The sequence below is a fragment of the Marmota monax genome, unplaced genomic scaffold (assembly GCF_021218885.2).
Source record: "Marmota monax isolate L192 unplaced genomic scaffold, Marmota_monax_Labrador192_F-V1.1 WCK01_AAM20220418_F8-fsc00038, whole genome shotgun sequence".
Classification (NCBI taxonomy): domain Eukaryota; kingdom Metazoa; phylum Chordata; class Mammalia; order Rodentia; family Sciuridae; genus Marmota; species Marmota monax.
Window position 1 is genome coordinate 10,880,969 of NW_026692498.1, and position 25,316 is coordinate 10,906,284.

Below are 25,316 nucleotides of genomic sequence, written 5' to 3' on the forward strand. Positions count from 1 at the left end.
ACTGAAATAACCTAGCACTGTGGGGCATCAGGAGTATGTGGGTCCCCACACTGGGGAGTTGCTCGCTTGAAAATGTCCTTGCTAGAAAAACCGTTTGTGAGTTTCAGAGCGGGGGCAGGCCAGCTGAGGCCAGTCAGCTACCCCAGAGCCCCACAGGAGCAATGGAGAAACCGCCAGAGGCCAGGGCCCTGTGAGCTCCGAGGCACCTCATTCACCTTCGCAAGGCCCAGAAACCACAGAAAGCTTTCTAATTAAAATGACTGCAGCCACCAACCTTCACTACAAAGGCACTCGCTCCCCTGGGCCCCCAAGGCAATCACCCACAGTCAGAAAGGGAAGTCTCCACTAGGCCCAAGGAGCCCAGAAACCATGTTAGGTTGGGGCACCGCTCTGAGCAAGCAAAGAGGGAGGGTGGTGGTAGCTAGCTGCCCTCTGGGGAAAATGAACTCTCGGGCCTTGGCTCCAAGGCCTGCCATTTTGGGCTGGGAGGCGGCCAGACCCGGCATGGGTGTGGCTCTGGCCGCAGTGATGAGCTGAGGCACTGACGTGGAAGGGGAACTCGCTGTAGAGGGTTAGGGTTAGGGTTAGGGTTAGGAGAGGGGTTCTGCTGGGCGTGCAGCCTGGTCAGCACCCCCCCCCCTCCCAATGAGGGTCCTGAGCTGCTCTGGGCTGAAGGGCTGCTTCCATGTCCTACCAACATGACCTGGAACAAGCAACTTAGAGCCCTCACCTGTAGAACGGGTCTCAAAACTTCACTGGAGTTGCCAAAGGATTAACTGGACCAACTGTTTAAAGAGGTCAGCACAGGGCCTTAGAGTGGAAGCTTGATTTGTGGGGGGTACTGTGACCCACCATGGAAACCCCCTCTCTATTTTTCTGTCAATAAACAGGAATCATATGATCCTGCCTGGGTACCCTCCCTCCTTTTCTCTGGCAGGTTATAGCTTTCCCTTTTCTTTAAATAGGCATGTTAAACACCCCCACCAGGAAGCCTTCCTTGATTAACTTCCTCCAACCCCTAAGACCCAGAGGCAGCTTGCCTGGTGGTTAAGTGAGGGCTCTAAAGCCAAGCTGCTGTGCTAGGCTCTGGCCTCACCACTTGCCAGCTTTCTAACCTCAGCTTTACAACTGCTCTCTGCCTCAGTTTCTCCCTCCTATAATGAGGCAATGTTAATGGCTACACATGGAGCTGACGCTTCCTCTAGGCAGTGCTGGGTTTGATTTATGAGTCTCCTGCTGTTCCTGCCAGTGTTCTCAGTGCTGCTGCTGACCCTGACGGCAACAGCTACCATCTGCTGACCACTTACCAGTGTGAGCATCAAGTTAACCACTTTGCACACATCCACTACAAGGCAGGAGCAGTCGTTCCCACTTTATTTATTTTTCAGTGCTGGGGACCGGACCTCGGGGCACTAAACCTCTGAGCCACATCCCCAGCCCTTTTAATTTTTTATTTTGAGACACAATGTCACTAAGTTGCTTAGGGCCTTTCCAAATTGCTGAGGCTAGCCTTGAACCTGTGATCCTCCTGTCTCAGCTTCATGAGCTGCTGGGATTACGTGTGTGCACCACTGCACCTAACCTGTTGTTCCCAGGGGAACAAGGTGACAGGCAGGGAGAAGCTAAGTCCTTCCCTAATGCCCCTGGCTCACACACGGCTGTCATGCAGTTTGGGAGGCCTGTGGTAGCCCCTTGGAGAACAGAAACCTCACCTCTGCCTTGGTCAGTAAAGCCCTCTAGGCTACTACCCACCCACAGGCCAACTGACCGCAGGTTGTAGGTCCGCAGGTTGCGCTGCCTCCTCTTGGTGGCTCTCAGTTTGACGAAAGTGCGGCCCGTGGGATCAAAGACACAGAGGACGGTGATACAGACGCTAAGGATGACCACCCAGTTGCAGACGACCATCCCTGCGGGGGCAGCAGAGGGAAGAAAGGTGGACCTGCTGGGGACACCTCCCCAGATCACCAGCTCTGAAGAAAGAGGCACCAGAGCCTCCTACTCCCAGCTGCTACCAGGACCCAAGGACAGGACTGAGAAGCCCCTACTCCCAGCCTGCCCGAGTCCCAGCCCTGGGCCCAGCCTTGGCAGAGCAGGCAGCCCTGTGGGCTCCCAGGGAGGTGCTGAGGAGCCTCGACTACTTTCACCGGGTCCTCTGGGGGATGACCAAACACAGGCTGAAGGAAGCCACCTCCCTGGTCAACCTGCTAGTGCTCAATCTCCTTCCGCTCTAAGCCGGTGCTGTCCCCTCCACCCCCAGGGCTGGCTGAGGCTTCAATGGGCCATTCCAGGCCTGACATACCGAGGGTGACGTTCTTGGCAGTGAGGTCATTGCAGGAGGTGTAATACTGAGTGAGCCAGACGATGCCCACGATGGCATAGATGAACTCGATCACCAGGATGGCTGCAAGAGAGCAGGCCCTGGCTGAGAGAGGGCCCGCGTGCCCTCCATGGAAGGCTCAGGAATCTTGGCCCAGCCCCTCCTGTTGGGAGCCTCTGGCCAGCTCAGTAGCAGGACTGGTAGGTGGGGAGCTGCATCAGACTCCCAGCAGAGGCTGTCCCACCACCAGCCGGTCCCTGTCTGGTCCCCTGAAATTTGTCCTCAGGCCCCTGGTGACTGGAAAGGGAGGTGATGAAGAGGCGCTTCCCTGTTCTTTCAGGATTTCAGAATGATATGCATGAGCTACGGAAATCAGAACCTATCTTAGGTGAGTTACCTGATCTCTCTGAGCCTCCGTTTCATTGTTTGTAAAATGGGAGTGACAATGTCATAAAACCACGTGAGGATTAGATGACTGCTCCTTTTTCATGGAAACTGCTATTTCCCAGCAAGAGGCCTCTGGGACTTGAGTGGGGAGGAGGAAGGAGCCCAGCATCAGGCTTCACTAGCCCACACCCGAGCTGGCCCTTGTGCTCAGCTGTTGGCACACAGATGCCAGGGCCCTCATGGGGCAGGAGGTGGGGAGGGGATCTGAGGGCCTTGCAGAGGGCAGAGTGTGGCCACTAAGAACCCAGAGCCAGAGGGCCTGGATTCAAATCTGACACTTCTATGGACTAGTTTTGTGACCTTGAGGAAGCTCATAACTTTCCTGAGTCCCAGTGTCCTTGTCTATAAAACAAGGTCAATAACAAATAACAGCTCCTCTCCAGGCACCAACAGGGGAAAAGGCTGGGCACACGCCAGCAGGAGAGAAGCGCGAGGGCCCAGGAGAAGGGGTGGAACCTGGGCACAGAAGAGGACGCGGGCTGGTCCCCAGGGGCTTTCGAGGGAGGGCTGCGTCTGTTTGAGAAGGATCACGAGGCAGATGCGCTTTGCAGAGATGCTCATGGTCTAAAAGAGGGGTCAGCAAAATCTGGCCGTAAAGGGCCAGAGAGCAAACATTTAGGCTTTAGGCTCCCACAATCTCCGAGGCACTCCTCAGCTCTGCCAAAGCAGACCAATCATGAAAGAATGAGTGTGTTCTAATAAAACTTTATTTATAAGACAGCTCTGAGGCCTCAGCCTGTCCACCCCCACCTAAGACGGAGTCCCAGAAAGTCTCGGTTCACTGCTGTATTTGGTGCTGGTTTACGGTGTGGCTCATAGACGTGCCCAACAAACATTGGCTGAATGAACGAATGAGCACAGGAGGGTGCTGGGAGGGTGGTCTGGGGCAGCCCCCAACCCGAGGTGGGCGGCCCTTACCCAGGCGCACGTAGAGCACGTACTGCATGGAGTCGCGGGGCTCTGTGTAGAGGATGCCCCCACGCATGCTCAGCCAGATGATGGCCATCTCGGCGATCATGCAGCTTAGCAGGATACCCAGGTAGCCGCGGCCGTGGTCCACCAGGTTCAGGGAGCAGGCCTCATGCGGGTTGTACACCAGGCCGAAGAGCACCACAGACAGGATCACAAACCTGCAGGTGAGCCAGCAGTGAGGCCAGGGGCCCTTGTGTTTGAGCTGTCCCGGGCAGGCAGCCCCACCCAGCCTGGGCTCGGTGGAAGGAGGTGGGCACCACACACTTCCCCTACAAGACCACTGTCCACTGGGCACTGGGAGCCTCCAAGGGACAGGAAAGTGACAGTCCCACTGTCAGCGTGGGGACACAGCAGTGGCAACGGCACCCAATGCTGGGGTTAGGTACAGCAGCAGTCAGGAGGGGTCCTGGCTCCACGTGGGTGGAGCCATAAGGGGCTCCACGTTTCAGGTACCCCCTCCTGAGAGCTGGAAGCAGGACAGGGTCAGGAGTGTGCCCAGGCAGGGAGGAACATGAACTGAAAGGCTTCCTTCCAAGCTTTCCCCCAGCCTCAGGCCTGTAGCCCCAGCCCCCGGGGCTCACCAGGTGGTGTGCAGGAGGAAGAGGAAGATGGCTGGCAGGACGAGGTCATCGCTGCCCACAGACCAGCGTCGTCGGAACACCACGATCCCAGGCATGGCTGGCAGCTCTGGAAGGCTCAGCGGGCCTGGCACTCACCTCCTGAAAGAAAGCAGAGGACCCTGAAGCTGTGTGGGCAGGCTGGAGCACCCAGGGCCACCATTCCTGTGCTACTGGGCCAGTTCCAGGTGTGGCCAGTAGCACAAGCATCTTGGCACTGGCCGCAAGCACCAATCCTCAGACACTGGAGACGCTGACCCAGCCTTAGGCTGGACCTGCCTCCTGCCCTATCAACTTCCAGAGCCAACAAAGGACCTGGGCAGTAGGACGATGGCTGCAGCCTGACCCACGGTCTCCTGTCCCCCTAGATGGCACTGCTTGGATTTGCCTCAACATTCCTCTGTTCTGCTCCATTAAGACCTGGGGATCGATGGGACCCTTGGCCCCAGACTCCTGGTTGCCTTTCCACAAAGATACCTGGCCCAGTGTGCAGGGGGTCAAGGTAGTGGCTTCTGACACCAAGAACAAGCTGTCCCTTAGCATGAAGCCCAGCAGGGCAGGGGAAGGCTCAAGGCCTTGGGCACTGTGGGCTAGGGCTTGTGAATAGCAGCAGCTGGGACTGATACACAGGGGCGCGGCGCCCAGCACACAGCTGGTGCTCCCGAGGCTTTGATGAGTGGGGTCTCTGGACCCTTGCTTTGCTGGAGCCCTCCAGCGTGGGTGCTCCTGACTTCTACCCATCAAACACCACTCCCAGCCACAGCCATGCCTGCAGGCGGGGAAGGATGTAGCAGAAACCTGGGGTCAGGAGTATGACAAGGAAGCCTCCGCCCGACCACTGGAGGAGCAGCCGCACCTCCGGGCTCCCCCGAGCCACGCAGCCTCCAGCGCCCAGCGCTCAACTCCATGAAGTAGCTGGATGCACATAAGTCACGAGCAAGCTCAGCAGAGTGCCCAGGACCCTGGGCCGCCCCCTCTTTAGAGTGCAGAAAAGAGGGCAGTGACGGGCAGGAGGCTGGTCCAGGCGGACGCCAAAGAGCAGCTCCAGAGCTTCTGCACTGAACTACGCAGAGGGGCGCCTCCTGTGGGGGCTGAGCACCCTGCCGCAGGCAGCTGTCCCCCAGGCCCACAGAGGCTTACATGGCACCTGGTCCGGGGTGGGCAGCAGGTCCTCCTTTCCCCGGTGACGGCTCTGGGGAAAGCGTGTATCGGTGATGAGCATCATTTGGGAAGGAAGCAGACACGTCCTCCCCAGCCAATGGGCACAGCACTCAGGGTGGGCCAGGGGGCGTGGGGCTGGGCAGCTGGCCAGCATGTCCAGCCTGCTGCCTCCTCTCCCTGGCAGCCACTTCCCCAGCAGCTCCAGGCTGCTCGGGCAAGCGAGTCAGCAGCTGGGCTGGTGGCTGGCGGGCTAGCTTGCCGGGGTCGTGCCTGCTCCTCCCCGCCTCAGGAAGTGACATCATCCCACACTCTGAGGAGGAGTCGAGGAGTGAGGAGTGGAGCGCAGATTCGGGAAGCGGGGAGAAGGCTGGAGCAGGCCAGGGACCTGCAGGAGCGGGGTGGCTGGGGCCATGGTCTGCAGGAGGTTAGGGCTTTGGTAACTGTGACGACAGCTGATAGCCCTGGCTTTGGGTTTGAAGTGATGAGACAGGTCAGAGCCGGGGCACCTCGGGTGACAGCCAGGCAGGGGCTGAACAGAGCTGTCGACAGCTGGTGATGCCACCCCTCCCCCGTCTGCAGTTGGCTCACGGAGGATAAGCTGGGGCTGGGGTCAGGGTTGGGGGCTGCCGTGAAGCACCCAAGAAGTGGGACCAGCGTGGCCCCAGCAGGTGCCAAGGCTCCGCGTCCAGCTCCCATCAGCCATGCAGGGAAAAGGAGGGAGAGGGCCCCTCGTCCCACAGCCCTGAGGGGCTGGTAAACGAGGGTCCTGCCTACCCCAGCCTGTCACCTGTCCTGTCCCTGCCAGCAACCTGGCCCTCAAGTGGACCCCTGGATGGTGTTCTCCTCGCACTGGGGCCCTCATTTACCCCGCCCTTTACCTCCCCTTCCTGGCAGAGCCTAGAAGGCCTAGTGCTCCTCGGGCTCACACTACCTTCACCATCACCCGGGGAGTCCACTGAGCTGCCCCTGCTCTGCCTGCCACACCCTCCCATCCCTCAGGCAGGGAAGTGGGAAGAGCTTGGTGCCAGGCCCTGAAGAGGTGGCCACAGGACTGTCCAGACACGGCAATAATATGGACAGTGGCTCTCCATCCCTGCTCAGGGGGTGATCCGCCTGTGGCTAGCAGCTATGGTCAGCACAAACCCACCCAGCTTGCCCCTGCCCTCCAGCCAGCGCCCAGGACAGCCCACTATTGCAGGACCTGGCATGGTGCCCAGCCCAGAGCGGTGTCATGAGCTATAATACCCACCAACTGGTGACTTTCTAGTGGCGCCTGTTTCCTCACCTGTGAAACGCTGATCATGCCTCCCTCCTAAGGTCAGCATGGAGGGCGGGAAGGTGTGGGAGCGGGGCTGGGCTGGGAGAAGGCCGAAGCAGAGGGGGCTGCAGCTGGGTGGGGGAGGTGCGTGTGAACTCCCTGGAGGACCAGCTGCCCCCCTCAGCTAAGGCCACTGGATTCTGCAGCTGGTCACCAGCAGGTCATGGGCTGGGGTGGGGGCAGCAGGGCTGTGCTGCACGGGGCACTCTCTGTGCAGATTCATAAATCTCAGGACTGCTATTTTTAAGGGCCTGAAAAGCACCCTTTCTCTTGAGACCCCAGCCCATCACAATGGGGGCCTGTTCCCCTGCTGGGATGTGATTTCATCGGGAGGAAATGTCTCAGGAGGGGGAGGGCAGAGGCTACTTCCTGGTCTGGGGCCACCACAAAGCACCTCCTCTGGCTCTCCTTCCCTGGGGCACAGTTGGTGCCCTCAACAACCCCAGTGTGTGGGGACAGGAGACACTGCCTCCCCTTCCTACCCCTAACTCTGGGGCTTCTAGGGCAGGCACAGCACCCCTCCAGCAGCGGGGAGCAGGAGCTCTGCAAGGGGCACCCCATGCTGGAGGCTGGGTCTCCAACCCAGGCAGGTGGTAATGGGGTGCCAGGGGCACCAGCTCACAAGGATGGAATGACTTAAGCAGCTCTAAAGGGCCTCTTTCTTCCCCCACCCACGTGGCCCAGTTTCCCTGCAGATGATTCAGATCCCTGGGTTAAATATTAACCATTCTGGGAGTTCCTCTTTCTAAAAATGCAAAATTCTTTTTAAAAAGTGCATGCTGTCCCCTACTTTAAAAACATTCTATGGCTCCCCATGGCCTGCAGGATAAAGTCCAAGCCCCTTGGGTGAGAGCCTAAGGACCTCAGTATCCGACAGGCTAAGCAACCTTGGGCACAGGCCTCGTCCTTTCTAAATCCAGGGTTTCTGTACCCCAGGGTAGGAAGACTCCCCAGCTGTCAGGGACATAGGTGCAGGCTCCAGCACACAGCCTGCCTTCAGGGGCAGAAACCTGCTGGCTAGAAGGCTGTCCCCCCACACGGCTCCAGCTCCCGCAGGCCTGCTGCTCTCTAGACACCTCAACGGAAGGGTCCCTGCTTTGGTTGCCCCAATCCTCCCTCCAAGTGGCTGTTCGTCTTTCTGAGCCAGCCCAATATCACCTCCTGTTCGGGGCCCTCCTTGACAGCTCCCTCCCACCCCTCACCTCACCCCAAGCCATCTCTCCAGCCACCGGCCTGCTCTGCAACCCCCTCCCTGTCATGAAAGCCAAGACGGCATCTCCTCCCTCTCAGCTCACAGCCTTCCCTTCTGGGGAAACGTCCCTCCCTTCCTGCCTGCCAGTGCCCTCCCTGACAGCTCCAAGGAGCCTCCCACCCCCTCACTGGCCATCTTAACTGTTCTTTGGCTTTGGTTGCTTCATCTGTGAAATGGGACAGCAAGGCCCTCACGGGCTGTGTGAGAACCGATGGTGGGCGGGGACATCCCAAAAGCTCTGCACGGGTCTGGCACACTCCAGATCCTTTCCTGATGCTCCGTAATAGAGCACCTAGGAGCTCCTGGGGACTTCTGGCAATGTGATCTGTGACCGGGTGCTGGGGTCTGGGATCTGGGTGGGCACTTTTGGTGCTATGATAAGACACACCTGACCGGGTACCTGCACTGCTGCGGCCTAGGGTTGCTGCTGCAAGTGGCCCAGGCTGGGCCTCACCCCCTACCCTAAGGCCCCATGTGGGCTCACGTGGCCCTGGGAACAGCGGGGCCCCGGCTAGCAGGGGAGCGCTCGAGGGGGCAGAGGCGCTGCAGGGTCAGCTCTCTCAAGGCCCTGCAGAGTTCCTGCTGGGACTGGTGCCTGAAGTGAAGTCATGGCACCAAAGTGGCCACAGGGGATAGGTGATGTGCCATCCAGCCCACGAACATCCAGGCATGGGCTCGGGGCTGGAGAAGGCCCTGGGAGTGCCTGATACCAGGTGAGTACCCACGGCCTGTGTTCTGAGTCCTGGGCTCTCTGCCTTTGGTCTCTGAAGTAGTGATGCAGGGTGACAATGCCACTCTCAAGTCACAGGAGAGTGAGGGGTGATTAAGAATAGAGGTGCTAAAAACTGACTGCTGTCTGAGTCCTGGCTTTGGCACTTACTGGCTATATAATCTTGGACAAGTTACTTAACCTCTCTGTGTCTCCTTCCCTCCCTTCTAAAACTGGGATCAGAAGAACACCCATCTCAGAGTATCGTGAGTTAAATGAGGCACACTGTGAAACAGCACCTGTCACCTGGGAAGTTTTCAGCAAATGCCACCTCTTCCGTTGTCATTACCACTTGAGAATGGAGACTGAGGCTCAGATGGTGCTCTGGCACCTTCCAAGAAGTGGAGGGCACAGATCACTCCCGTCTCGACCCAGAGCGCACAGCAATACAGGAAGACAGCGTTGAAAGGGCTCAGAGAATCCCTTCAAGCCCTTCAGGGGTGAGGAAACTGAGGTTCAGAAGGGACACAACCCCTGTGCTTCCCGCATGGGTCTAGCCCACTCCCTTCTCCATCCTCACAGCACGCCCAGCTCAAACTCCTGGGTGACCCAACCATGAGCAGAGTGATAGTCTAGGGAGCTGAAGCCGTGACCCTATCCTTCCTGTTCCTGAAGGTGACGTAACTCTTAGGAAGCCGCCAAAGTCCACCTGCGCTCTCACTGAGGACAGACCTGCAGGATGGTGCCAACCTGGCATGGATCAGCAGCAAAGTCCCCTCCCGTCCTTCTGCAGCCAAAAGAGGAGACCCACAGGCCCAAAGCCCATCCGCTGGGCTTCTGTGTCAGCCTGCTGAGGCTGGTGATGGAGCCCAGTGTAGCCATAGCCTGGACTGCCAGTCCTGGACCGAGAGCCTTGGGCCTCCTGGGTGGCGAGAGAGGGAGCAGGTGCATAGGCAGGAGAGACACCCAGGCCCTCCCCGTTGCTATAGAGAAGGCCACCATTCCATGCCAAATCTCCTGGTGGCCAAAGTAAAAGGGGGGACTGTTCACATGGGATTCCATGAGATGGAAGGTGCCAGACCCTCCAGAGGATCTGGTTCTCCGGGTGTCTGTGTTGACGCTAGAGCTTGTCTAGTCGTGGCGGGGCATGTCAAGAGCGAGGCCAGGCTGCAGGCAGCGTGCAGGGCAGGGGGTGGAGAGGCTCCCTCCCTGCTGGGGCAGACTCCCCTCAGGCCACCTTCTCACTGACTGGGCCTGCAGGAAGGTCCTGGTTAACCCCTGCTCAGTGGCGGCGGTGCCTAGTGAACCTCTCCGTGCTGGTTCATGAGGCTTAAATGAGGGATTCAACCCCAGTAACTGGAATCACTTTGTCAACTGCAGGGTGGGTCCTGGTGACGGGTGAGGGGCGATCTCAGTGAGCCAGGAGGGCTGTTTCACCTCTTTTAACCTTTATGAGTTGCCCACAATGTCTTAGCCCCCTAAATCCAGGGCAGACACAGGCTCACTAACCCCCTTCACAACTCCACGAGGCAGGCACTACGTGTCCCAGGTGAGGTGAAGTGACTTGCTCACGGTCACACGGCCTAGTTCCACAGCCATCTAGCTTCATCTCTACGTGAAGAGAGATGCCTCAGCCTCTCGAATCCCTGAGATGACAGGCCTGTGCCACTGCACCCAGCCCTACACCTTGCTTCTGAGGGGCAGTGTTCCACTAACTGCCGGCATCCAAATGCAGGAGCTGGCTTCTGACCTCGCCTTACAGAGTGGGCAGCAGGGCCTCAGGGACCATAAAGAGCAATCTGGGTATTTGTCTGGCACCAGATTCACAATGACACCATTGCATGAAAGAGTATCAGCCCCATCCTGCAGATGGCGAACACTGAGCCCAGGGAGCTGCACAGAATGCGGTGGAGCCAGGAGAAAGCGTAGCACCAGGACCTGTATGTACCACGGTCGTCCAGAGTCATCAGGCTGTAGGGGTACCACCCCAACTTTGCAGATGAAGAAACCAAGGCTCAGAGAAGTGGAACGATCTGCCCAGAGATCCCTCTCTGAGGATGGGGCAGAGCTGGGGTTCAAGGAGCACCCATCAGTGACTTCAAAGAAAAACCTCTCTGCCTGCCATTCAACTCCTCATTCCAACACACAGACGCAGAGGCGCACGTTCCTGAGGCCCGGGGCTGCACGGCCTCCCCGCCTCATTCCAGGTCTCAGCCTGCAGGGCAGCAGAGGGGCTGGCCTCCAGAAGCACAGGAAGGGAGAAGGCGGCACGGAGGCAATGGAGAGAGAGCAGGCGTAGGCCGGGGGCCGCGTGCGCCACCAGCCTGTGCCCGGGTGTGTGCAGCCCAAGTTAGGGGCCTGAAAGCTGTCGCTTTTCACACATCAGCTGTGCCGGAGCAGAAGGCAGAGCGGAGTCTGCCCAGCCCGGGGCAGGATTTCAGCATGAGATGGGTCCTCACATGCCCAGGCCCCGGGGCCAGAACAGTGTGCCTGGTGAAACTGCAGGCAAGGGTGGGGTGCCACTGCCACTGTCCCCTCCTGCCGGCCACCCCAGGTCTCATTCTAACAGGCCTGGTCTCCATCCTCGCACCGCGATGACCCTGAAGGGCCGGTGAGGCGCTTCCTGCACCCCCATTCACCACTTAGGGGTCCTCAGTGCCCCATGGACAGGTCTGGCTGCCCACGTCACAGATGGGGAAACTGAGGTGCTGAGGGAGGGAAGGACCACGTCAGGCTGAGAAACAGGTCCACCCGCTGTGCCCTCTGCAGCACCAACATGTCTGCTGGCCAGAGGAACCCCCACGCCACCCCCCAAGAAAAGAGCAACCTGGCAGCCAGGGACTGTGCAGGGAAGAAGACGAACAGGAACAGCCCCAACTACGAGGGACCATGCCTGTGGCCACCTGGCTGGACACAGAAATAGTTCCAACAATTGTTCAACTACATGTCTGTTTTTTAAAACTCCATGTAGCGTTTACGCTGTGCTAAATACTGTAACAAGCAGTTCACATAGATTTCTTCCTTTAATCCCTCTTGGGCCCCTGCGAAGTACCAATCTTACCCCCATTTTCCGGACGAGGAAACCGAGGCCCTGGGAAGTTAACCAATCTGCCCAAGGTCATGCAGAGCCAGCCTGGAGGCTCCAGAGCCAGTGCTCGGCCCCTCCCCACAAGCCCTGCCAGGCTCCATTTATCACCAAGGCTCCAGCTTCTCGTTCTCACGCTAATTATTTTCCACTCCCTTACAATGAGCAGAATTTGCCATCTGCCACCCGCCCTGCCACTGACACCAGCCAACTCCCTGGGAATCAACTGGGGCCTTTCGTTTCTGCTGGTTGTTCTGGGAAGGCGGCCGGCTGCTGAGGGCCCTTCCCTGGCCCCCAGGCTGGGCCTCCTCCCACTGCTGGCCTTGCCCTGCCCTCCTCTAGGGGTCCCAGGGGAAGGGGACAGCCAGGCTCTCTCAGCCCTAGGCCCAAAGGACTTCCAGTAGCAGAAGGTCTCCCAGGCGCTGGCCAGGCCAGGTTGTTCCTGAGCCCTTCCTTGGAGAACATTTGTTTTCCTGAAACAGGCCCTTGTACTGTGCTTATTCCAGTGCCCTGAGCAGAGATGACCTGGAGCGGCCCAGAGAGGCCAGCCAAGCCAGTTAGCATGGGCACTGCCCGCCGCCTCCCGCTGGCACTCCGCCTAGCAGGTGCCACTGGGGAAGGCAGACAGCAGGTGCAACCTTTCTAGATCACCCAAGTCTTCTCAGATCCCCCCAGACCCCTCCCTCTCAAATGCATAGACCTGGAGGGCCACGGCCACCCACTGAGCAGGCCAGAGGGAAGGCAGCAGCCCACCTGAGTCGGGCAGCCCTAGGGTGGAATCCTGGTTCCGTCACTTCTATTTGTCTGTGACCATCGCTTCTCTGAGCCTCTGTCTCTTCATCTGCAGATGCTGTGATGAGGTGCAGTTTCACAGGAGTGCCAAGGCGTAGATGCACAGAGACTTCTGCTTGCACCAGCGCTGGCCACTCCCACTCTGGTGTATTCGTCAGCTCACCGCAGCTCACACGTGGAGCTGGTGCCCCTTGCAGCGTGGCAGGGGCTTGCTAATTCTCCTCCATCCAGGCCTCCTCCTCACGGGACGTCACGTCTCGTCCCGATGCCTGAGCCAGATGGGCGAAAGGGGCCACAGGAAAAGCGACCGACCTAGAGCAAGGCTCACCCTTCTGACCTCCCAACAGCCTCACCCTTGCCTCACTTCCCTTCCTGGGCGGGGAGCATCTCCCAGGAGCCCCACTGGCCCACACAGAGGCTTCTTAGAACTGTCTTCTTGAACCCACAACAAGCCAGTGAGTCACTGCCCCACAGGACAGTTGGGACCACAGAACTCCAACCTAAGGCCACATGGCTCTACCCATCTCAGAAACCGTTCTGTGTGGCTGAGTTTCAGGATCTCCACGGTAGACCTCCTCTCAGCTCACACTTAGGGTGCCCTAAGGCCCAGGCCCTCTGCTCAAGCCCCCAAGTCCAGATCCCACCTGCACCCCACCGCAGGCCTCCCCTGTGCCATGAGCAGCTTCCCAGATGGCCCCCTGCCAGGAAGCTCATGAGCTGTAGCCACACCCCAGTGCTCCCACTTCTCAGGGCTTCCTCCAAAGGAGGCTGCCAGCCCCAGGTGCTGGTGTCACCTCACAGAGGAATTAGCACCTTCATGAGGGGCCCCGAATGAGGCCATTAATGAGCTGCTAAGTGGGCACACCTAGCCTGACACCTCCCCTGGGGAGCCCCCCAGCGGCATACCCTCTGCCACCGCCTGCTGCTGCAGCTCCTCAGGCTGAAGGCCTTGGGGTCTGGTCTGCTTGCGTGCATGTTGCTCAGAGGCCAAGGAAGCCTCCAGACTTGAGAGACTGTGTGGGCCAGACCTCTAAGGGGCCACCTCCCTGGACCATCTAGGGCACGGCCATCTAGGGCACAGACCAGCCACTCAGGCTATTGGGTTTCCCATCGACCATTCCCTGGCCATCTCAGAGCAAGCAGGGATCAAGTGACTGGGTAACACAAGCTCCTTCCCAGGGGAGGAGGTCTGCAGCGCTCTGGTGTGTGACAGGAAGGGCCAGCAGCCCCTGCCACCGTGGAGTTGGAGACAGAGGTGGTGTCTCCTGCCATGGCCTGGTCCTCTCCCCTCTGTGGCATTCCTTCCCTCTGTACCCAACGAGGGCATCTCTGCTCTTCAAGGTGGGTTTTTGGAGAGCCTGGCACACAGATGGGGGGTGGTCACAGTGGCAATGCAGGCCGTGGCATTCAGAGTAGTGTTCGGCTATCTCGAAGTCATGGTTCCTTGTCACTGTCCATGAATAGTCTCTGCTTCGAAATGTCTGAAAGCCACAGGCAGGGAGCTCTCAGGTGCCTTCTGCCCGTGACTTTTAGAGAGCCTTGGGGCTCCACACAGGTGTCTGGGATCATGGGACCAGCACGCATCTGGCTCCTGGCCTTGCCTGAGCCAGAAGAGCAAAATGGGCCCCAGGAACTGACCCTGACCTAAAGCCATGGCTCCCTCTGTCCCGACCTTGTGGTCCCCTCCACCATCTAGCTCAGCAGGACAAAGCTATTAGCCGTAGGGCCTCCAGGAAGGGCTGGGGCACAGAGGGACCCCACTGCTGGCTGGAGGCTGGCGGGACCTGGTGCTGGCCCTGGTGCCTCTCACCTATCCACTGGGCCAGAACTTCAAATTGCGATGTGGGAATTAGCCACTCCCAGGACAGATCAGCTACTGTTGCTGTCTGACAGTGACGATGACAGTACCTCCCTTGGGGGCCTCTGTGAGGATGAAGTGAGTTAAAAGCTGGAAAGTGTTGAGCAGGCTCTGCCCAGAGGAGGTGCTTGGCAGCCCGAGTGACGGGGACACGCAGTTTTAATTCTCTTCTGAAAGTGGATTACAGTTCCTAAGTGCCCTTTAAATAAAATTAAAACCCCTGACCATTAGCCCCGCCCCTGCTTGCCAGGCCCCACCATAGCACCCATACCTCCCTCCAAGTACCACTCTCCCTGCCAGCTGGGCACGCCCCCTGCTCCTGCTCACGTGTTCCCACGGAGCACACCTGGTCCTCTCCTGGTCCCCCTTGATCAGGCGCTCTTCCTAATGAGGCCTCTGAGACCTGCTCAGGTACTCGTCCCCAGTTGCTCCCAGTCCCAGCCCTGGTGGGTCAGCTTGGGACGGATCAGTTCAGGCCCTGGCCCACTTTCTGCAGGTCTCTGGTGCCTGGCCGGCCTTCTCTGTGACGTGGCAGGCTCCCTAGGAGGCCTTGGCCACCCCTGCTTCTCTCCTGGCCTGGGAGATGGGCCCCAGGGCTCTAAGCAATGAGAAGGCTGGAAACGGCCAGGAGGAGTTGGGGGGTTACAGCCACACGGGGCCCCTGGGAAGCATCAGCCTCCTGCCTGTCCATACCTGGGAAGGACCCACGGCCCACTGTCTTGGGCAGGTACAGAGAACAGGGGCCAGGTCTGCTCAACCTCCAGCTCCAGAGCTCAGCATCACGGTGCTTCCCAGAGGACTCGCCTTCGGGAACCTGGTCCTCCGTCTTATCACGTTGCTATCCTATGGCCTCTACTTCGCTGCCTGTTCCTTGGTGTGATGGGAGGTAGAGCTGGGGCCGCCCCTCAGCCTGAGTGGCAGTCTGCTACCACTTAGCAAGGACACAGCAGGGAGCTAACAGGAGCTGGGCAGTCCTCCTCCTGTCGCCTGGGGCTTGTGCCCTTGGCCCCCTAACTCTCACAGTGGGAAGAGGCAGGCCTCTTCGCTGACCCTGCCAGCCTGAGAGAGGTCAGTGAAGCTGCAGAAACTCCAGGGGACAAGCCTTTCAAGGAAGGAGCTGGCAGCAAGGGGGAGAGCCCAGCACGGCTGGTGCCCAGTGCTAATGGGATGCCCACCTGGGGCTGGCAAGCCAAGCCAGGTCCTAGCAAGACTGGCGGAGGCGGAGGCTCCTGACAGACCAAAAGTGGCACCTCGTCCCCTCCAGGGCTCAGGGTGACAGTGTGCTGAGCCTGCTTCCCAGCAGGCTCGTCCTTCCCTTCGCTTCCCAGGAAGGCTCTGGAGGGGGTGGGGGGTCAGCCTGCGTCACGGCTCGTGCTGTCTCCTCCACCCTCGGTGGCCGCTGGCGGCTATAAATACCACTCCTGTCTCTGGATGTTGCAGGAGGTGACCTAGAATCGTGGGCACTGAGGCCTCCTGGGGCCCCTCCCTGCCTGTTTTAGACAGTGCCTGTCTGACCCGAGCATCCATACAGCCTGGGAGCTGGCCCCAAACCCCGAGCGGAGCCTGGGCCAGGAGTGAGGACACTCCGGCTCCCGGGGACACTGCCCTGGCTTCCAAGCCTTCCAAGCCTTCCTGTGACCAGCGTTTCTATCCTGTTCATGGGCAAGGGCCTAAGAATGCTAGGCCCTGGCCAGCCCAAGAGACACAGTGCCTGAGGCTGCTGGTCCCCTGGGCCCCACTGCCATCTGTACCACCCACAGCAGCCTCAGGCCTCGGGCTCCTGGGTAAAGGCCCAAAGCCACGCATCCAGAGCCGCTCCTCCCTCTGTGATCATCCCGCAGTTCCTCCAAGATTCTTGGCTCAACCTGGTTTCCAAACTTGCCATCGCCCTAGGAGCCTCCCTGGGACATACTCTACTTTCACAGGGGCCCTGTTGAAGGTTGAATGGTTTCAGACAAGTCCTTTTCTTTATTTGGCAGCCTGCTTCTGGGTGCACCCTTCCTTCTTGAAAGATTCAGACACGCCCAGGCCTCAAGCCCCTGGTTTGGCTGGAGCACCGGCCAGGAGGTAGTCCCTGGACCTAGCAGATGTGAGGACGCCAGCACTCAGGGAGGGGCGAGGCGCTATCCCAGGCTCTGGCCTCAGGGAGGCGTAAGCTCTGAGAGGAGAAAAGGCGGGAAATGGCTCCAGGGGTGGCTGAGCCCTGTGAACACAGGTGCTATGTGGCAAAAGTTAAACTCAAACTTGGAACAGTCAGAGTGCCTCCTATGTGGGCCTGGGGCTTGGAGAACAGCAACAAAGAAGACCCCCGAGGGCCAGCCCAGGGAACCTGCAGCTCAGGTGACCTTCACAGGTAGGAGGAAGGGGGAGGGGGCGCTTGAGAACCAGGAGCAGAGCTGAGGCAGAGGACAGAGACCACCGTGGGGCAGCGGGCACAGCATGGAGGACGGCGCTCAACAGAAAGCAGGTATACGGAGGACGGGGTGGAGCCAGGAGCAGACTGCCCCAGAAGGAGCAGAGGAGGCTGAGGGGGTCCTGGATGTGACCTGTGGGCCAGGTATTGTGCTGGGGAGGGATGTGCGTGGCCCAGACTGAGAGCCAGCAAACGAAATGGTGACGGGCGGGGGGCATGGCAGCAAAGAGGAGGGCACTGCCGAGGGTGACCCCAGCTTCCCGGCCTGCACAACGTGTAGCCAGAGGAAGTACCAGAACGTGGAGGAGCGCCGTGAGGACACTGGCCTGAGGATGTCTGTCCCGCTCCCCAAAGCAAGATATTCCCCCCAAAGTGAGGGCAGCCAAGTCCTAACCTGGGTGAGCTGTGCCCAGGCACCCATTCAGGGGTGGCCCCCAGGCTCTGCTTCCACAAGTGAAGATTCCCAACAACATGCCTGGGGTTTGAGGCAACCCCCCAACATCCAGGCCCTCACTCTCCCTGTCACCTGGCCTGACCACGAATACGACCACACAAGGGTGGCCTAACTGGATGGAAGGGACCCAGAGCCCGTCAAAGCCCACAGTGGGCAGGGAATGAACAGCCATCTCTGTTGGCCAGGCAACCAGCCAATCACGCACCCATCCTTCACTCCCAGCTCCGCCCCCCACTTGCAGTCATCCCGGTGCCCCTCACACCTGGCACACTCCCTCATGCTGGGCTGCGTGCACACAGGACCTGGGCTGTGCCCGCCCTCATCTCCTTCCCCAGCTTGCTGGCCTCTCTCTCCAACAAGCTGAGCATGTCCCGTCTCAAGGCCCTTGCCCTCACTCTTCCTCCCGACTCGTGCCCAGATCTCTGCCTGGCTGGCTCCCTGCTGTCATTTAGCTCCTTGCTCCACTGCCCCCTCCTCCTGTCCCTCCCTCCCCAGGCTGTCCTCCCCTCCTCGCAGCACTCTGCTATCAGATGCTTTGCTCGGGGTTACTGTTTGGCAGGGTGTGGCTCCCCAGGGCAGGGCCTTGCCTAATTTCTTCTCACTGTGTCCCCAGCACCCAGCAAATGGCCTGGCACACGGAAGAAGCTCAAAAAATCCTTCCTGCCTCAAGGAAGAACCATCTTTGAGCACGGCCCCAAAGGACAGAAGTGGCTGGCTGCGGGAGCTAGTGCGGAGCTCAGCCAGAACCCGGGCTCCTGCTGGCCACCCCCGGGCTCTCCTCACATCCTCTCCCGACCGGGGGTCCAACACCCAGCCCTGAACTGCCCCTGCAGCAACAACTACCCAGGGGACCATGCTGGCACCCAAGTTGAACACAGCCGATGAGGCAAAGAAGTGGGGCCTTTTCATTTTACTGGGGCGGCATCTGTGGTGGGAAGGGCCTGCTGGGCGAGCTGTCTGCAGTGGCACTGTGGGCAGGACCTGCTGCCCGAGGGCTTCCCAGCAGTGGCAAACCTGGCTGCCCTCCCTCCCAGCTCCACGTTCCTGGGCACGGGCATTAGAGCGTGTATGGAAGCACACCTGGGGGCAGAGCGAGGGGGCACTCCAGGGAAGAGCAGGAGAGCTGTGCTCTCGGGAGGCGGCCAGGGCACAGGAGCCCTCTCCCAGTGACAAAGCCTCAAGGTAGGCTAAGGGTTGGCTCGGCCAGGATGCCATGGCCTGGCTGGAAGCAAGGGGGAGGACCTGGGAAGACTTGGGGTCCTCGTGCGGAAGGTGAAGGGGTTGGCCAGAGGCCTCTGGGCTCCCTTGGCACATTCAGTTTCCTGAGGTCTCCAGCCTCAGGCTCAGGGATGGAACCCCATGGAAGAGGCGGAGCCCGAGGGTGCTATGGCCTTCCTCATTGGACCCCGCCCCAGGGATCAGACAGCCCCCACCTCCATCAGAACTAGCCATTCAAACCTAACCCGTTGGTGACTCCCATGTGACCCTGGGTGAGTCTCGAAGCCTTGGGTTCCTCTCCACACCATGGAGACAGAAGCAGCCACCGCCTCCCTGGCTACTGGGGATCAAGTGAGACCCTGGTAACGGGCCTGTCTTCTGGGTCCTCATTCTCCTCCCTCCCTGATGCCCAGCCCTTTCTCAGCACAGCAAGAGCCTCTGCCACGCTCCTGGTCTAGCAGAGCCACAGGCTGGGTGCCCACGGGCCCACCCCAGGTTCTCCCCTGCGCAAACCCAAGGAGGAAGACAGGAAGGCCTGCCTGTGCCCTGCACCCCACGACCCAAAGTCAGAGGGCCTAGGGAGGGCCGCGCTGGTGGCAGGCTGCACCTGGAGCAGGGGAGGCCAGTCTCAAGTCCCTGTGGCCCTTATGGTGCCAGCCCTTCCCCATCCTCTGCACAGGGACTCCTCTCCGCTCCTCTGGGGCCTCAGCAAGATGCATGAGATCACGTCTGGGAAGTGTTCAGAGTGCCTCGGAGAGAAAAAGCCAAAGGGATAGAGGTGGGATCCATGATGTATAAACGCACTTATTTATTAGCACTTCTGTCGACTGCAAGGGCAGAATGGGACACTCGTGGGATTTGGTGTCAGGAAATCCGGGCTATAAAGGAGCCCAGCCACTTAACAGGTGTAGGCAAGTTGCAGCCTCTTTAAGCCCCAATTCTTGGAAAAGGAGGATAAGCAATATGAGCGATGTTGGTAAAGCACTGCATAAATCGCCTTTCTCTACCTGCACGTGGGGACTGCAGGGGCACCAGTCCCACGGCCTCACCAAGAAGAGCGGCGCAGGTGCCAGACACAGGGGGGGTATGAACAGTACACAGTAGGTACCTGTCGTGCTGCTGGAGGAGAAGGTGTAGGAAGGAAGAGAGGCCTGAGGATGGGGCTCTTTGCAATAACCCCAAGAAGGCCCCCAGGCTTTCCCCGCCCCTCCCTGAAACAGGGAGACGGGCATTCCCTTCTTCCACGTGTGTCCTATCCCCCAGCTAAGAGAGGACCACGGAGGCACCTGGGATCCCCAGGGCCAGGAGCCAGAGACTACCCTCACCAGCCTCCCTGCCCCCAGGCATGGCCAGGCTCACCACAGGCCACCCTGAAGTGACCTGGCCCCCTCCTACAGCTGTGCCCACCTTGTCACCAAGGCTGAGAGAAGAGGCTCTCCTAGCTGCCTCGGTTCACAGGGCTCTTTGTTCATGGAGGGTGCTGCTCAGCCTCTTAGTGACAGCCTGCTTGCCCTTACAGCTTGTATGACAGGTAATGAGAGGCAAAGAGACCACAGGCCACAGCAGTAGGTTTGCTGAAGGCCACCACACAAAGCAGAGTAGAAACTCAAAGTAGGGCTCGGCGTCCCTCCAACAGGACTGAGGCCATTCCAGGAGGCTGGCCACAGGCGGGACTGCAGGGAGGGGAGCAGATGGCCCTTGCCTAGCCAATGCAAGTCCTTACTCAGGCTCCTGGTTATGGGAGAGAAAGGGCTCCCTCTTCCCTGGGATGCCAGATCCACCTGGCCACTGACTACATACTCTGTTCTGCTCAGCCCAGAGGAGCAGGAACAGAGCAAGGGTCTCAAGCAGCCCCTGGGGTTGAACTCAGTCGGCCCAAGGAAAGAATGCTGGAAGGCCATGCCCTCAGGAGGGTAGGCCCGGTGACTGCAGAAGCTCAAGTTCAGGTTCCTGGAGTGAATCATTTCAAGCGGGTGAAGGGAAGGTCAGGGTTGGGATGGGTGGAATCAGGCAGCTCTCCTGCTTGGAGGAAGGGCGATGGCTGCAGACAGGCTGCTCTGGGAAAGAAAGGAAGGGGATGCGGCTGTGGGGCTCCTGGCTCAGGCCATGTGTTCCTCTGCCCTGGCCACACAAAAGTCCCATTGATGCTGCCCCTCACCCCCGCGCTCTGGGGCCACTGCCCTAGCCCAGGACTCTGGGGGCCTCTCCTGCTCCTAGCCGACAGTCCAGCTGTTGCTGCTGTTGCTGCCCAAGCACGCCAAGCACGCCAGGCCCGGGCACCACAAGGTCACACGCTCTGTGTGGGCAAGGAGCGGCGAGGCACTGCTGGGACTGTACTGGAGACTGAAGGGGAGTCGTGCTCACGAGCAACGCAGGGCTGCACAGAAGCGGGGCTCCCAGCAGCAGCAGGCCACCGGCTGCCACCCTTTCCCAGCCCCACCCATCTCCCAGGAGAGCAAATCCTTGGGCAAACAATCCGACAGGTGTGAGCGGTACGGCAAACGCAGAGCCGGGAAAAGCAAACATGGAGGCTGACGGTGGCTGGCCACAGGAGGGTGCTCGGCGGCCCTGCCTGTGCCCCCAGCACTTGGCCCAACAGAGCGAGTGACTTGACTTCCCTGCACTGCACCCCGCCCCCCAGGGGCCTAACTGTGAGGCGGGAGCAGGGATAGGAGGAAGGGGCAGGGCATGATCCTCGGGGCTGGGCTCCTGAGAGCTGGCCGCCACCCACCGTCCACGTCACCAGCTCACCCAGCAGGAGACGTGCTGAAGAGGGTCAGGCTGGCTTGGGCTTGGCATCTCTACTGGGTCACATCCTAGCTGGCAGGTTTTGACCAACTCATAGCACCTTGGGGCCAGTGACGGCCACTGTGCAATGGCCTTGGTGACAGCTGGGTCCTGTGGGAACACCACCAGGCATAGGGGTGGCACAGAAGAGCATCTCAGTACCTCGCCACCTACAGACTTGTGCAGTCCAGACACCCCTCCAAGGGCAGGCCCACCCGGCGGCTCTCTGACCCCCAGGGGGAGCAGCGCCAACGCCCCACTGCTGACCTGTGGCTGCAGCACCTGCCAGGACAAGCCAGGGCTACTGCTGCCCCCAAACCCAGGGAAGAAACCCCCAGCAGAGGGCTAGGTGTAGGTCCATGGTAAAGCACTTGCCCAGTGAGCACAAGGCCTTCCCAGGACAGGCAGGAAGGAAGGCATCCCCCTGCCAAGAAAGCTACTGGCTGCCATCTGGGGCTTCAGCGTCAGCCTGACCCCGACCCTGAAGTAGCAAAAGGAGGCACTGTTATCCCCTGAGGGTGAAGAGCGGCCCGTTTCCACATGTCCCACCACGGGCCACGGCTGCGTGTTCTGCAGGCAGCGCTCCTGTGGCCTCCGTGCCTTTGCACGGGCCATTCTCTGCCCAGATCTTGCTTCCCCCGAGAACTCACCAGTGTCCCCTGGCTTAGCCTGCATACCATCGCCTCTGTGAAGCGGCCAGGACCTGCCACCCCCACAAGGGCAGACCCAATCAGTACCCCTCCATCCAGGCTCCCCCACAGGCTAGGAGCTACCGAAGGGCAGAGCTGCACGCTCTGCATCTCTGTGTCCTTGGCTCCCAGCACCGTGCCTGGTGCCTAGCAGCTGCTCAAGAAATGTCGAACAAGGCCCCCGGCCCAGCTCTCTTGCTCCTCTTAGCATGCTGCCAGCACATTTGGCCAAAGAGATTCAGAGACAGCAAATGTGCAGGAACCAGGGCAAGACTGAGCATCCCAGCAAAGCGCGGGGGCACAAGCTCCTTTGGAAACTGTCCGCCAGGCTCACCAAGCTTCACCCACAACCACAGGAGGCTTTGGGGCTTGCAGGCGGCCTCCCATCTCCAAAAGCAGAAACCAAAGTTAACAGGGGGTGAGCAAGGGAAGGGAAGTGCACCGGAACTGCAGGGAGAAAGGCAGTTGTGGCTGCCATCTGCTGTGAGCAAGATGTTTGGAGAACACGCGCTCCTCGCTCAGAGGCCTCCCAGCCAACTAGGGAGGGTGGGGCCGTCCTTCTACAGATGGGAGCGGCAGCTCAGGCAAGCCTGTAGAGGCCACGAGGGGTGCCAGGCCCCCTCCTGCCCACCCAGACCCGTGGCTGCCCCTGCCTGACCTTCTGATTCTTGGGCAGATGGGGGACAGGACATAGTACCCTGCCTCTTCCAGGGAGCCTCACGGGCTCTGGGGAGCCAACTCCACGATGATGGCACTGACAGCTTAAACACTGGGTACTAAGGGCAATAATAATACCCGCTATTATTTACTGAGTGCCCAAGTACCTGCCTGAAGACCCCATCCTAGGAACTTCTAGCTCACTTTAGCTCACTTCCACCCTATCAGTCCCAGGGGAGGGGGGAATGCAGGATCCGAGAATGGTCCAGGCCCTGCTCCTCACTGCAGAGGCCTATGACTACCCAGGGTCCATCAGAAGAAGGTCCGGGGACCTTCACTGCTCTCTAGAGCTCAGTACATTCTAAAGGAGAATAACACAATCACTGAGGGAGGAAGGTGAGGGCCAGGGATGCAGAGATCTGTCCCATAGCAGGCAGGGAGCAAAACCCAGAATCCTGCCCCACAAGCCAGGCTTCTGGGGCCTTGGCTCACTCTGTGCAGGGCTGGCCTCTGTCCTCATCACCACCTGGCCAACCACAGTGCTGCTGCCCTAAGCAGCTTGACACATTTGCCTTGGAGAGAGCCACGGCAGGGGTCTGAGGCAGTGCAGAGAGACCAGGGCAGCTGGGGCCAGGCACCGCCCCCACCGCCTGCTCATGCTGCCTGTGGAGGTCACCGCTCAGCCACAGCGTCCAGCTGCCGGGGTGCACCAAACTGAAGTCAAGCAGGGCTCAGAAGCTACACAGGGACTGAGGCTGTGGCTCAGTGGTGGGGCACTTGCTTGGACTATGTGAGGCGCTGGGCTCGATTCTCAGCATGCCATATAAATAAATAAATAAATAAAATAAAGGTTCGTTGACAACTAAATATATTAAAAAAAAAGAAAGGCTACACGGGATTGGCCCATCAGCCACATACCTTCCCTGGCCACCAAACCCTGCCCAAAGGAAATTAGCAAACCAACAGCCGGACATGTTTGCAGGCATTTAGACACCCCACTTGTCAGCCACACTGGAACTGCCCCTGTTCCCCAGCCAAAGAAACCACTGACTTTCTCACCAGGCCAGAGGGTGGGTAAGGGGCTAAGAAGTTGGTCGGACAAAATCAAACCATGCCGGGGTCCCAAATGTCACCCTGGCCCCAAGAAGCTGCCTGCCCTGCTGTTCCACCAGGAAGTCGGGGGCAACAGGAAGGCGGGGACTCTGGGGCCAGTCACCCAGAACTGCACATCCCACCCCACCCCCCAGTTGCCCCACGCAGCATGCTGCCACCACCCCCACGGCTGCGCACAGTGTACCCCTCAGATCTGTCTGCTTGGTCCCCGCACCCCCACACGCCAGGACTGCAATAATGACAACTTCCACAACTGGTCCCACTGATGTCCCACTGACCGTACCCTCCTCTGCCTGCTGGAGGGGGGCTGAGAGTGGGCCCCAGGGCCTTTCTGTGCTCCAAATCCAGAGACCTGTGGGGATCTTTCCAGCGCGGAGAGCCCACAGCTTCCCCCTCACCCCCAGGGGCCCTTGTGCTGACCCCATTTCCTGCCTCTCACAGTTCCCCGCCTGGTCACCCTGTCATCAAGTGCCCTTCCCCTAGGAGGGAATCAATGGCTTCCCTATTCTGGGGCCCCTTGACAGGGGCAGGGGAGGAAAGCCACTTCACCCAGGGACTCTCTCTGGGAGCAGCCCCTGCTGGCTGGCATGCTGGGGACCCTGAGGCCTCACGGTCCTCTGTTAAGAAGTGGGGGTCCTCTGTTAAGAAGTGGGGGTGGTGTGCTCCGTGGAAAGTGGAGGGAGGCAGCCCCAGGCGGAGGTGGGGGGAAAGCTGAGAGCTCCACAGGGGGCCAGCAGCAGCCCCTCCACTCCCACTAATCCTGCTCTGGGACTCCGTGTGAGTCGCTGTCACCACCCAGACACCTTCACAAATAACTCCTGCCTGGCTGAGGCACAGCCAGGCCGAGGGTGAGTCAGCGAGGGAAATCCCAGCACGGCGCCCACCGCTGGGGATGGTTCCGCTGCCGACACCTACGAGTGGGGCATCCAGCCCTTCCCGCAGAGGGCGAGAGGCACACCCGGCTCCCCCACCCCGTCCCTGCCTGAGCGCAGCCTGGCAGGCGGGGGCAGGGAGTCACAGTGCAGAGGATCCTTACAAGTGAGGCTGTGGGCACGTGGCTGCTTCCTCAGGCCTCTGGCCCCTCATCCCTAGCACACTAGTGGGGAGGAGCCCCTGCAGCTCCTGCCTGGGACCTGGCCCCCTGCCCCCTGGATATGTCCTGCTTTCCAGTGTCTTAGTACCCCAGGCTCTCAGCGGACGGAGGCATGAACACCAGCCTCTTCCTGAGGCATGGGCCCGGGCCCCCATCTGCCTGAGCCCAGCACCCCTACTACATGCTGGCCTGGACCCCAAGGAGGACAGGATGGGGATAGGACCCAAGGCCCTGGCCAGGGGTCAATGCCCTGCCTGGGAGGCAAGAGGACAGCAAGGCCAGCAGAGAGACAGGCACAAAACTTCCTCAAAGCAGGATGTCCTGGCCATCTAGAAACACAAACACGGCCAGATGCACAAACCTG

At 59.8% G+C, this 25,316-nt stretch overlaps 1 protein-coding gene across 5 annotated transcripts in view; it reads right to left on the minus strand.

Annotated features, from left to right (window-relative positions):
• The window catches only part of Dagla (diacylglycerol lipase alpha), a 59,559-nt gene that overhangs the window by 19,534 nt on the left and 14,709 nt on the right, over window positions 1–25,316 (minus strand). For 2 of the 5 annotated variants that reach the window (XM_046445587.2, XM_046445580.2), the window contains exons 2-5: window positions 4,318–4,455; window positions 3,683–3,894; window positions 2,300–2,401; window positions 1,769–1,907 (exon numbers count right to left, since the gene is read on the minus strand). In XM_046445587.2, the coding sequence (XP_046301543.1) occupies window positions 1,769–1,907; window positions 2,300–2,401; window positions 3,683–3,894; window positions 4,318–4,412 (548 nt within the window). In that variant the 5' untranslated portion in view covers window positions 4,413–4,455. Of the gene's footprint in view, window positions 1–1,768; window positions 1,908–2,299; window positions 2,402–3,682; window positions 3,895–4,317; window positions 4,456–4,830; window positions 4,928–5,493; window positions 5,790–25,316 lie in introns of those variants that run through there. The other 3 variants (XM_046445582.2, XM_046445583.2, XM_046445588.2) reach the window with 3 other exon arrangements.